This window comes from Pollachius pollachius (assembly GCF_949987615.1).
Source record: "Pollachius pollachius genome assembly, chromosome: 3".
NCBI classification, from domain to species: Eukaryota; Metazoa; Chordata; class Actinopteri; order Gadiformes; family Gadidae; genus Pollachius; species Pollachius pollachius.
Genome location: NC_136936.1, coordinates 38,723,274 through 38,736,339, shown reverse-complemented (window position 1 = coordinate 38,736,339; position 13,066 = coordinate 38,723,274). Strand labels below are relative to the sequence as shown.

The 13,066-nt window shown below is 38.9% G+C and overlaps 2 protein-coding genes across 2 annotated transcripts; both read left to right on the top strand.

Annotated features, from left to right (window-relative positions):
• Positions 1–1,684: 1,684 nt before the first annotated feature.
• Positions 1,685–2,346, top strand: LOC307072808 (gamma-crystallin M1-like; the record flags this gene model as incomplete). The annotated part of the gene is made up of 2 exons (XM_079732297.1): positions 1,685–1,957; positions 2,071–2,346. The coding sequence occupies 2 exons, from the start codon at positions 1,685–1,687 to the stop codon at positions 2,344–2,346; spliced, it is 549 nt and encodes a 182-aa protein (XP_079588423.1).
• A 2,954-nt stretch (positions 2,347–5,300) lies between these two features.
• LOC307072817 (gamma-crystallin M1-like) lies at positions 5,301–5,930 on the top strand (the record flags this gene model as incomplete). The annotated part of the gene is made up of 2 exons (XM_079732306.1): positions 5,301–5,552; positions 5,658–5,930. Exons 1-2 carry the CDS (start codon positions 5,349–5,351, stop codon positions 5,928–5,930), a joined length of 477 nt encoding a protein of 158 aa, XP_079588432.1. The 5' UTR covers positions 5,301–5,348.
• Positions 5,931–13,066: the final 7,136 nt, after the last annotated feature.

The following is a 13,066-nucleotide window of genomic DNA, read 5'->3' as shown; positions in this document are numbered from 1 at the left end:
AGCCATTTAGATTAAAAGCATATATGAAAGCAATGTTGGAGGGAAGGTTTTATCTAAAAGGATATGGGGTACAAAAGTACATACAATCCAATGCGTATTTTAATGTAGTAACATTGCCTGTGGAAATTAAATTGGTGGAAAGTTATTATGTATCACTACCTAGGAGGTCACAAAGATGTCAATATTGAGGTCCACATAAAACTCAAAGAAAACATCAGCATTGAAAATTATGTTGCCAGATTTAACAAATCATTGACACCTATACAAGAATCAAACGAGCGACTTGTTCTGGAAGGTAAAATTGTATAATAACTGGGAAAAAATTTATCAAACAACAAACCATCAATGATAAAATAAGCAACCAACCTGATGTGCCTTTCAACTGATTTTGCTAATAAACACCACCATCTTAACCCTGTCCTGCTGCAGGATTCATTCCTCTAATTAAACTACAATCGCCCAAAAAGACAGCATATGATGCAGTTTGTTAAATCCTTGGACTCCGACACAACATCTGGACATGATGTTGGTTGGATTGTGGCCCAGAGTTCTTACATTTAACCATAATGAATAACCTGTTCTTTCCTAGACTGAGAGAGGCTCATTAAACGTGGTGTTATCCCAATCTATCGCAACACAATTTCTGTTCTCCTTCTTTGTATGAGCTGTGTACACCAGTTAACAATCCACGGAGCGAGAAGAATTACATTAAAAGAACAGCAAGGACTGGTCAAATAAATATAAAATGTTTTGACCAAGAAATTGACAAAACCATATCCAAAACATGATGTCCTTCTATCAGAAGCCCCTCCCTCTCTCACAGCACCCTCTCAAAGCACTAAACCCATGCAACTAAAAACGGACATAGTTTCTTCTGAAGTATACTCAGAAGTCCCACCCTGTCTCTCTCCATTAAAGCAAATCTCCAGCACACTGTTCTAGACATTCTGTTGTGAGGTGATAATGCATTGGTACATGGTTCGTTTTTGACAGTGTATTTTATTATTTTTCCTCTGCATATCAATCCTTTAGTAGGGTAGCAAACATAATTAAAGTAGTGAAACATGGTACATTATGTTTTCAAGTCATGGTATGGCCTCTCAATTCAAAATAAAATATGTGATACTTATTTCAAAAGTTTATAAATAAGTATCCAATACTTATTTTGACTTCACTTTATTTTAGCCAACCGAAACATATTTTCCTTTGGGTAATGCATTGGAGTTATATCTATATCTTTAGTTATATATATGGATTTTTATAATGCATATAATATTGTTAAAGAAATTATTAAAACATATATAACTAGATTGAATAATGTAATTTAAGTCAAATTGATATTTGAATCCTTTTGAAGTTTATCAGTGAACCCTCTATCCATATTTTCAAAACTGTTAAGAGCCCATAGAAACTTCTCAATGGGCTTCTACAGTACGTTGAGTCAGAGTCATGAGTCAGTAGTTTGAACAATAGGGGCCGTCATGCAGTCTTTGGGTCTGTTCAGGTATAAATGTAGGGGCTTGACACAGGTAGAGCATCAGTTTACCAACCGATCTCTGAGAGTCCTGAGAAACCAACACCGCAATCATGATGGGCAAGGTAAAGATATATTAACATAAATCATTGATTTGCATTAATATAAATAACATGATTTAGAATAAATTATATTCAGAAATGATAAACAATGGCTGACAATTTGTTTCAGATCACTTTCTACGAGGAGAAGAACTTCCAGGGTCGCTCCTATGAGTGCATGAGCGACTGCTCCGACATGTCCTCCTACCTGAGCAGGTGCCAGTCCTGCAGGGTGGATAGCGGCTGCTTCATGGTCTATGAGAGGAACAACTACATGGGCCAGCAGTTCTTCATGAGGAGGGGAGAGTACAACGACATGCACCGCATGCAGAGCATGGGAATGATGTTTGACAACATCAGGTCCTGCAGGATGATTCCCTTTGTAAGAGAACTTAGCAACAGTTCAACTGTTACACTAACAAAGCTCAACTGTTAAATTGACTTTGTTTGCTAATAAGTCAGCTTACACAGTTTCTCTGAATCTCTGCATTACAGCACAGAGGCCAGTTCAGGATGAAGATCTACGAGAGGGAGAACTTCGGTGGTCAGTCCAATGAGATGATGGACGACTGTGACAACATCCAGGAGCGTTACCGCATGTCCGACTGCCAGTCCTGCCACGTGATGGACGGCCACTGGCTGATGTACGAGCAGCCCCAGTACAGAGGCAGGATGATGTACATGAGGCCCGGAGAGTACAGGAGCTTCAGGGATATGGGCATGAGCGGCCAGAGGTTCATGAGCATGAGGCGTATCACTGACATGTGTTAGTTTCCTCATCAATAAAACATGATCTAACTTACATTTGTTGAATTTCTTGCCAGTCATTATAACTTGATAGCACCTGACTATCCAAAATAACATAGAATGTTCTTGAGTTAGGGTTTTTAAAATCCTGCAATGGCAATATTGGAGGGACAGTTGGATCTTAAACGAAATGGGGTACAAAATTAATTATAATACAAAACAAATTTTGGTATTTACATAATCTATGGGAAAGTTAGTATGGTAATATTGTGAATACATATAAATATGGTAATTTGACCATCTGTAAGTCAACAAGTATGGTGATTTTGATGAAGACATCAAACTCAACCAAACCACAACATTGATTATCAGAAAAGAATATGCATTGCATAACAATTTACATATTGAATAAATAATACTTAATTGTGCAATCTCCTGCATGCATACCTAAACCAAACCTAAAGCATGTTCTGGAATTAATAAATGTTTTAGAAGAAAAGGTAAATTATGTGAACTCTATAAGATTACATTTTTTATCCCAAAAAACATTAATGAAAAAGTTGAAAGCCAAATACACAAATAAGCATCAAAACAAATAGAAAATAATCATATTACCCAATTTAAGTTGGAGCAATACAAATCTTTTTTTTTTTTACCAACCACTAAATCAAATCAACACACAATACATCTACTGTTTTTGCATACAAATGACTTGAAATAGTTATATCCCATCATTAACACATGATGTTTTAGGAATAGTTTTATGAATAATTTCGATAAATTTTAGCATCTAAGGATTCGTTCTCTGACAACTATTCAACAATCTCCCAGAGGGATTCCAGGAGTTGGTTAAAAGCTGAGGCTTCAAGTAATAACGACTCAAATTAAGACAACATCGGCTCCAAGCCTCAATTCCCTAACTCTGTTTCTGATGCTTTTTCCTTCTCCACCACAAACTTTTCTTCCGCCTGAGTGCTATGGTGACCTGTCCTCCGCTCCAATCATTTCCCTCCCAGGGCTCCTTGCTATTCAAGCTAAAGCCTTTCTCCTTCCTTACAGACCACCCCTGTATAGAGAGGCTGATGTATACCCATCTCATTCATCACGCCTGGACCTTGGACAGCTGAATAAGTTTTATGGGAATCATGGCGCTATATCTAAAAAAAGGTTTTCGTTTTTATCTAAATCAATTAAAATTGTTCTTTCCTCTTCAACAAATAGATTCATTGTTAAAATGTCAGGTGTACAAGACTGTGAAACACCAGTCAACAATAGTTAATCAACTTAAAGTAAGTGGAAAAAGGGAGCAAAATGAACACGAGCACACTTGATGACTCTGAGTTTTCATATGTATGGTTAATAGCCCCCTATAGTTTGTTTCAATATGTTCACATTTCTGTATGTACACAGTTATAGACATGACATTTAATAAAATATATATATTTTCATTGATGGGGAAAATTCCATTTTACTTCCGACATCCCTTCCAAGTACATTTAATTGAGAATCCGAAATCAACATCCAAACTTTTTGAATTAAGCGCCATTAACTCCAACAGAAATCTTTCAGTTTCCAGAGTCCAGACGTGATGCAGGAGATGGGCGTAACTTAGCCAATCTATTAACCTTGTGAGATCATCCTGATCTTGCAAGTACACATACTGTTTCTTTCTGCATAATCATTCTCGTCCTGACCCCATTGAAAGCCTCTTCCAAAAAATAAAAGGGAGGTTCCGCCAGTGCTCCGGGAGCGAGTGTCAGTTGATGATTGCAAAGAAATACCGCAGTCTGCCGATTTGAGAAATAACATGGCGGTGCCCGAAGAAGTTTCGCACACTAAACTATTCATCCAAAATAAGAAAGAATAATGGTAAAAAGATTAAGAGAATCATGCACAGGCTTCTTCTGAGAGCAGAATATGTTTTGCTTTACTTCAAACCAGGTACGGCAAGGTCAAAGAGACCAAGAATAGCACCGAGTTATTTTATCCATTTTATTTAAGAACATAAGGCCCATTTAATGTTGTCCAGCTAAGGCCACAAAAATTCATAGCAAAAGCAAACTAGAACATATGGATGGTCTCACAAGGGTCTTGCTCATAGCATAGTAGATCAACCCCCTCCATGTCCGGAAGGGCTACAGAAATCAAACCAATTACATTTCTTTGAGGCATTTTGAATGGATGTGTTTTCACAATTTAGAATCTGAATTGTCAAGCACTAATCTAAATTAAGGTTAAGTTATTGTGATAGACTGCGTTAGATCTGGCTCTGTCGTGTCAGTGTCATGTGATTGACGGCAATGTGCTATTCATGTGACTGTAACCGAGTTAAGTGAGTTACATCGTTGTAAATAAATGAATACCCTCCGACGTTAGTTCTTGTTTCAGTCTCCGTTATAGTAAGTAACAGACCAACTAGCCTATAATCAGTTAAACTTAGTTATATAAAAATAAATATATGGTTACATGTGTTTACTCTTTGTATTGTACTATATTGCTGTTAGACTATGGCATATAAAAATATTTTTGAGAACATTTTATAAAGAAAGATTGAAGTTGATTGAAAATTTCAAGTTCATATTTGGATCCTCTAAGTTTTTCAGTGAAGCATCCATCTATACGTTAAATTAGCTCAACCCTGTTAAGAGCATGTGGAAGCTTCTCAATAGGCTTCTACAGTACGTTGAGTCAGGGTCATGAGTCAGTAGTTTGAACAATAGGGGCCGTCATGCAGTCTTTGGGTCTGTTCAGGTATAAATGTAGGGGCTTGACACAGGTAGAGCATCAGTTTACCAACCGATCTCTGAGAGACCACCAACACCACAATCATGATGGGCAAGGTGTATATATATATATATATATATATAGTATTAATGTAAATAAATGATTTGCTTTAATATAATGATATGATATAGATTGATGCCAACAAGTGGCTTTAATTAAATTATAAACAATGGCTGACAATATTTTGGTTTCAGATCACTTTCTACGAGGAGAAGAACTTCCAGGGTCGCTCCTATGAGTGCATGAGCGACTGCTCCGACATGTCCTCCTACATGAGCAGGTGCCAGTCCTGCAGGGTGGACAGCGGCTGCTTCATGCTCTATGAGAGGAACAACTACATGGGCCAGCAGTTCTTCATGAGGAGGGGAGAGTACAACGACATGCACCGCATGCAGAGCATGGGAATGATGTTTGACAACATCAGGTCCTGCAGAATGATCCCCTTTGTAAGAGAAATCACAGTTCAACTTTTACACTGCACTAGTTTAACTGTTAAATTGTCTGTGTTGATGACTCTGGTGACACTGTTTCTCTGAACCTCTGCAATACAGCACAGAGGCCAGTTCAGGATGAAGATCTACGAGAGGGAGAACTTCGGTGGTCAGTTCAATGAGATGATGGACGACTGTGACAACATCCAGGAGCGTTACCGCATGTCCGACTGCCAGTCCTGCCACGTGATGGACGGCCACTGGCTGATGTACGAGCAGCCCCACTACAAGGGAAGGATGATGTACATGAGGCCCGGAGAGTACAGGAGCTTCAGGGAGATGATGAGCGGCCAGAGGTTCATGAGCATGAGGCGTATCACTGACATGTGTTAAGTTTCCTCATTAATAAAACATGATCTAACTTAAATTTGCTGGATTTGTTGCTGGTCACTACAACTTTATAGCACCTGACTATCGAAAATAAAACATAATATTCTGGAGTTAGCCATTATGATTTAAATCTTGTGAGCATCTATGTGAAAGTTACTATGGTAATATGGTAAATAAATATTTATATGTTAATTTGACCATCTGTAAGGTAACAAGTTTGGCAATATTGAGGTAGTCGGCAAAACTCAACCAAACCCCAACATTGAATATCAATTAACAATATGCAATGCAGAACAATTTACATATCGAATAAATAATGCTTTAGTTAGCAGGACTTTACAAATGTGTAACTATCTTTTGATTGCATACTTGAACCAAACCAACAGCATGTTCTGGAATTACCTTTGGGGAAGTTACTTTTTAAAACTAGTGTTTGCTCGTTACTCGTGACTTCTTAAAAAAGTAATCTGATACCTACCCTCTTGGGGTAAGTAACCTTTTACGGTACTTCTTACTTTTACGTTACTTTTATGTTGCTCGACTTTGGGCAGAACAGAATATCTGTTCTTAAATGTGGAGTCCTTCATAAAGTTCTACTATCGGGGACACAACAGGTATTTATGTTGTGGTCTTTATTATTAAAAATGCCACAAACAGAGCAATTGACAAGAAAACATTTGGCTATTAAAGGCTTTAACACCACCACTAAAGCCCAACGAAAAAATAACAAATAACATAGCTTCAATACATCTTATGGGCTTATAGGTGAATACAAAATATATAAGGGTTTATTTTAAAGCCTTACACTCTTTCATTAAACAGGCTACCCTGAAATTGGGGCAAAGCTAGTACAAATCGTATCAATAGGCTCCTTCGGAACAACATGATGAAAACCTTAAAACGGCTCATATGTCTCAAAATAAAACATGCCTCATCTAAATCCAACAGAAAAATGAAAAATTGCAATTTTTTATTCTTTTTTATGTCGCTTGATGTAGATGGCTTGTGTATATGAATTAAAATGGCATAATACAGCTTGGCAAAGACAGGCATAATACAGCTTGGCATAGATATTTTAGCATAAATAAAGTCAACCACAACTTAAAGCATGACTTGCCTGTGAAAGTTCCAGTATCTGACCCTGGGCGCTTGACTCCTGTTATCGGTATCGGTAAGTATTGTGGCGACTGTGGGTGTGGTCGCCGTGTTCAGGGTCCCGCAAGGGATCCTGGGGGGGGGGGGGGGGGGGGGGGGGGGGGGGGGGGGTGTAACGTGCTACTAAAGTAGTAGCACGTTACACTACTTTTTACCCGAAGAAAATAGTTACCTACCTATCCTCCCTTCCTATCATTCCTATCGTTGTATGTAACGCGTTACATACAACACATTCTGGAATGTAGAATTGTTTTAAACATAGATATCCTATATCATAGACGCAGCATTGGCTGCTGGGACGCGAGAAATGCGGCCGCCATCTTGAAGTGTGGATGGGGAGCCAGGGAGCGGCATAAATTGACAGTTGACACGTATGGCCAGGTAGCGTCTACAGTAGAAACAGGATGCCGGGCTGGTGTTCAGCGTATTCCTGCACAAATGAGCGGACCGTCGGAAATAGGAATCGGGGGATTACTTTTCACAAGTACGATTTAACATTACCCTACTATTGGTTGTATTTTATGAAAATAATATTACCAAAGAGTTGAGAAGGAGCAAAGATCTTCGATAGTACTGAAATCGTATACAGCTAGGCTAAGAAACAAGAGTATGACCATAATAGAATTGCTTGTCAATGAAATGAAAAAACAACATAATTGAACAAAATAAAGTTGAAATAAATGATGAAGATAAAGATTATAAAAGCCAACAGGGGTAAATGTTAGTACCACAGTCCAGATTGTGTAGGGGGGCTAATATATGTTAACTAACTAGACGATCAAATGGACAGTGGCTATACAGTATAGCTAGTCTAGCTTTCCAACCCAATTTTGTGTAGCCCACCTTCGTGAAATGTGTGGGACAAAATGTGTGATAAACAGGAAAAGGCCCTACCACACTTACACCTGGAATGGAGTAATCTTGGGATTACTGTTGAACTAGGCTATGTGTTCAACCGGCTAAGAACTGAGACTTGATAAATCATATTCCATAAGCACTGACCTAGATTACATCTAACACTTTTGAAGGTTTCCCAAAGACAAAGATGTGAGGAAGAAGTGGGAAGTGGCTTTGAGAAGATGTGGATGTGGGCCATGGTGTCAAAAGTGGTGTCAAAGCGGTGTTTGTGAAGTGAAACATTACTCAAACCATGTTCATCCCTCTTTCTTTCTACTAGGACCATGTCTAGTGAAACATTACTCATACCATGTTCGTTCCTCTTTCTACTAGGATCATGGCTATGCCTTGCCTGCTCCTCCTACCACTGTTAAGGCCAAAGTAAATGATTCATTTGGCAACAGTGAAAAGTCTGGAGCGAGAAAAGAAGAATGCCATGTCCAGAGAAAAGAGGACAAAGACCACAGTGAAGGGTCTTTTGGGAGATTTGAGGGAAAATAACCTCATTAATGAAGATCTCAGTGAGGAGTTTGTATTCTACTCAGGTAAGCACTTTGAAATTCATGCCATGTCCATCAAAAAACATGTGCAATATAATCCACATACCGAGTCAATGTCTGGTTTTGTAGACATGGCTGATGGAAACAATGACACTGATGTGGCTTTTGAGGCTCTTGTGTTCATGGTGGTTGACCTCCAAGGACATTGGAAGGCTCCCATTGCATACTTCATGACCAGGTCTCTCTCTCCAGAACCACAGGGGGTCCTTGTCAGTCAGGCTTTGGAGGAGCTGCAAGCACGGGGCATTCGGTTGGTATGTCTAACAATGGATGGGCATGCCTCCAATATCAGCATATCCAACCAACTTGGGTGTGAGCTGAAGAGGGACCCACGGAAGCCGCTTCAAACCAGTTTCCCACATCCCGTGACTGGCGAGAAAGTATTTGTAATGATGGATGCTTGCCACATGCTCAGTTGGCACGTAATATGTTGCAGGTATATGATGATCGTTGTAGACCTTTTTGTATAATTTATGCCTCTGCTGCTAAAAGTTATCTAAATATTGTGGTCTGTCCATTTGCACTGTTATGGCTGGATGTGAGCATCATCATTTTGCTGTTTGTACTTGTTTGAGCAGTGACTGATTCTAACTCTGCAGGCATACAGTCCAATTGCGACGACCATCGGACAGATCCATTGGAGGTATCAATCGTCTCCATGATCTGCAAAAAGAGGATGGACTGCATGCTGGCAATAAAATTACAGACAAGCATGTCTACTTTGAGAACTATGAGATGAGGGTGAACCTTGCAGCACAGAAACTGAGTCGCTTCGTGTCAGTGGCTCTCTGCACAATGAGGGATCTTTGCTACTCTCAGTTTAAGGACTGTGAGGCAACAGCAGAATTCTTTGAGGTAATACAATTAATGATCATAGAACCAAGTACCTGTTTCTTCTTTTTAAACTATGCCCGTCCATCCATTGAAGTGGTAAAGCTCTGTGAAATTTGCTGTAGTACAAAGCAGACCTGTGGAAAGAAGGAAGTCAAGCAAATACTAATGCTTGCATGTTTACTTGCATGTTGAGCATACAGTTTAGAAATATGTACCTGATTCCTTACGATTTGCATAACAATATGCCTTTATAGATAATTGACAGGCTGTTTGATACAATGAATGGAGGCGATCCTCGTGCCAAAGGATGTAAGCTAGGTAGGTATTGGTAGGTATTTTAGTCAAAATCACTTTGTTGGGGAGTCTTGTTTCGCCATGATCAGAGTATGATCCTTGATATTTTTTACATTCACATTGCCTTGCATGAACTACATTGGTCAGTCTGCATTTTCCCTGGCTGCTTTTTATTGTATTTTGAATTTCCCTCGTTCTGGTCTGATCATTTTCCTGTATCAATTCCCACCTGCAAACTCCAGTCCATTCCATCCATCCATCTAAAAATAAACATTCCATCAGCAGATTTGTATGATGATGCATTCTCATTTTAGGCAAAGTATAAGGCAATTATTTCTTAACAGTATAATTGTAACCATGAATAACTCATTCAAGTAACAATATTCAAATACTAACATTGATGGGTAAGACCAATTTTGGTTTTATTCTGAAACCAGTGAAGCAGATTGGTGGTTTTAGCTGATATAAAAACTTTCAGGTGTTTATATATGTTTATGTTTAGTATTTGGCAGACGCTTTTTTCCAAAGCGACATGCATAAAAAAGACATTCACACGTGGACAAAATTGTTGGTACCCCTCTGTTAATGAAAGAAAAACCCACAATGGTCACTGAAATAACTTGAAACTGACAAAAGTAATAATAAATAAAAATTTACTGAAAATTAACAAATGAAAATCAGACATTGCTTTTGAATTGTGGTTCAACAGAATCATTTTAAAAAACAAACTAATTAAACAGGCCTGGACAAAAATGATGGTAACCTTAACTTAATATTTTGTTGCACAACCTTTTGAGGCAATCACTGCAATCAAACAAATTTTGTAACTGTCAATGAGACTTTTGCACCCGTCAACAGCACCCGTCATTAGCAAACTGCTCCAGTTGTCTCAAATTTGAAGGGTGCCTTCTCCAGATGGCATGTTTCAGCTCCTTCCACAGATGTTCAATAGGATTTAGATCAGGGCTCATAGAAGGCCACTTCAGAATAGTCCAATGTCTTGCTCTTAGCCATTCTGTGTGTTTTTAGCTGTGTGTTTTGGGTCATTATCTTGTTGGAGGACCCATGACCTACGACTGAGACCAAGCTTTCTGACACTAGGCAGCACATTTCTCTCCAGAATGCCTTGATAGTCTTGAGATTTCATTGTACCCTGCACAGATTCAAGACACCCTGTGCCAGATGCAGCAAAGCAGCCCCAGAAGATAACTGAGCCTCCTCCATGTTTCACAGTAAGGACAGTTTTCTTTTCTTGGGCTGCTTCATTTTTGCGTCTGTGAACATAGAGCTGATGTGCCTTGCCAAAAAGCTCCAGTTTTGTCTCATCTGTCCATAGGACATTCTCCCAGAAGCTTTGTGGCTTGTCAATATGCATTTCGGCAAATACCAGTCTCGCTTTTTTATGATTTGCTTTCAACAGTGGTGTCCTCCTTGGTCGTCTCCCATGAAGTCCACTTTGGCTCAAACAACGACGGATGGTGCGATCTGACACTGATGTACCTTGACCTTGGAGGTCACCTTTAATTTCTTTGGAGGTTGTTCTGGGCTCTTTGGCTATCATTCTTATTATCCGTCTCTTCATTTTGTCATCAATTTTCCTCCTGCGGCCACGTCCAGGGAGGTTGGCTACAGTCCCATGGACCTTAAACTTTTGAATAATATGTGCAACTGTAGTCACAGGAACATCAAGCTGCTTGGAGATGGTCTTATAGCCTTTACCTTTTACATGCTTGTCTATAATTTTCTTTCTAATCTCCTGAGACAACTCTCTCCTTCGCTTCCTGTGGTCCATGTTCAGTGTGGTACACACCATATCACCAAACAGCACTGTTGTAAATTCCCTTAGTTCCATTAGTTTGTTTACTATATTATGTATATAATGCGTATATATATATCGTTATTTCTGTTCAGACATTTGGGACAGCCCAGATAGCGCCGTGGGGTCCTAGAGTCACGTGGTGTACGGGGCTACGTCAGAGCTTGTTGCGCGCGACCGCATAGCACGCCACGATAAAGAATGCGTTCGTGAAGAGTGAGTAACATTGTACTGTAGCACGTATATTTATGAATATTTATGTATGATAAATATTATATGCAGTCCGCAATTCGGTTCCATATTAGTGGGTGTGATTTTATGTTTGAGCCGGTTTCCACTATTGTTTAGTTGATTCACTCACGAATTGGGTAGCTATTGTATGAGCCTGTACCTCGTGTAGCATTGTGTATACGTCACTCGGCGGCGCCATTATCGGCTGTTATATTGCGCTGTGCTAACGTGTGTATTTGTTATGTGTATATAGCATTTATGGGGTGTTAGGCCCGATGTTTAGGTAGATATTGTAATAAGTATTTGTTTATTTCTTATTCTGTCTTACAGAAAAACCATTCAGTCATTCATTCATTAATTCAATCATTCATTCAATCATTATTCATCGTTCATCCATTGCTTGATTCCTTGGAATTCCTTGATGTCAACGCAATATTGAAACAGTATAAACAACCAGAACTGTTCCCTGTGTATGCGTCTACTCTCTGACCAGAGTTGCCGTCCTGGATAAAGTGGTCCCAGTAAAACACAGTAACACAAGCGTATTCTTCAATAAGCACAGTGACTACTTTTCACCCTTTAAATAGGCAGACTGACTGATTACAAGTTTGAAGACACCTGTGATGCTAATTAGAGGACACACTTTAGTTTAACATTTCCCTATGGTCAAATTATTTTCAATCTTTTCTAGGGGTACCATCATTTTTGTCCAGGCCTGTTTCATTAGTTTGTTTTTTAAAATGATTCTGTTGAACCACAGTTCAAAAGCAATGTCTGATTTTCATTGGTTAATTTTCAGTAAATTCTTATTTATTATTACTTTAGTCAGTTTCAAGTTATTTCAGTGACCATTGTGGGTTTTTCTTTCATTAACAGAGGGGTACCAACAATTTTGTCCACGTGTGTATAAAACAATCCCTTTAAACATTATATTCATTTAAGGAAAGAACGTTGTTAATACAAGTAAATACAAAATATCAATACAGAGTGTCAAGACAAAATAAACTCTGCTGCTGTAGCAAAAGTCAGAGATAGTGTATAAGGTCCCTAAGATATATAGATATCTAATGTATTCATACATTGTTTATGTGGGATAGATATGTATATATAGCCTAATCATTTGTTTCTTCACCTTAAAAATAGCTGACCGTTTTTTTTCCCCTTCTCTGGGATTATGTTCCCAGTTATGATCTCGGATGTCTGGTCACTTATAGCATATCAGAATATTCTATTACTGTTAAGCCAACTATGAATAATAAAACACGCCAAACCATATGTCCTTTATCATAGCTACATGTATGCCAAAACCCTGCGTGATCCAAGATGGCGGCCCCGCGTCTCGTCAGCGCCAG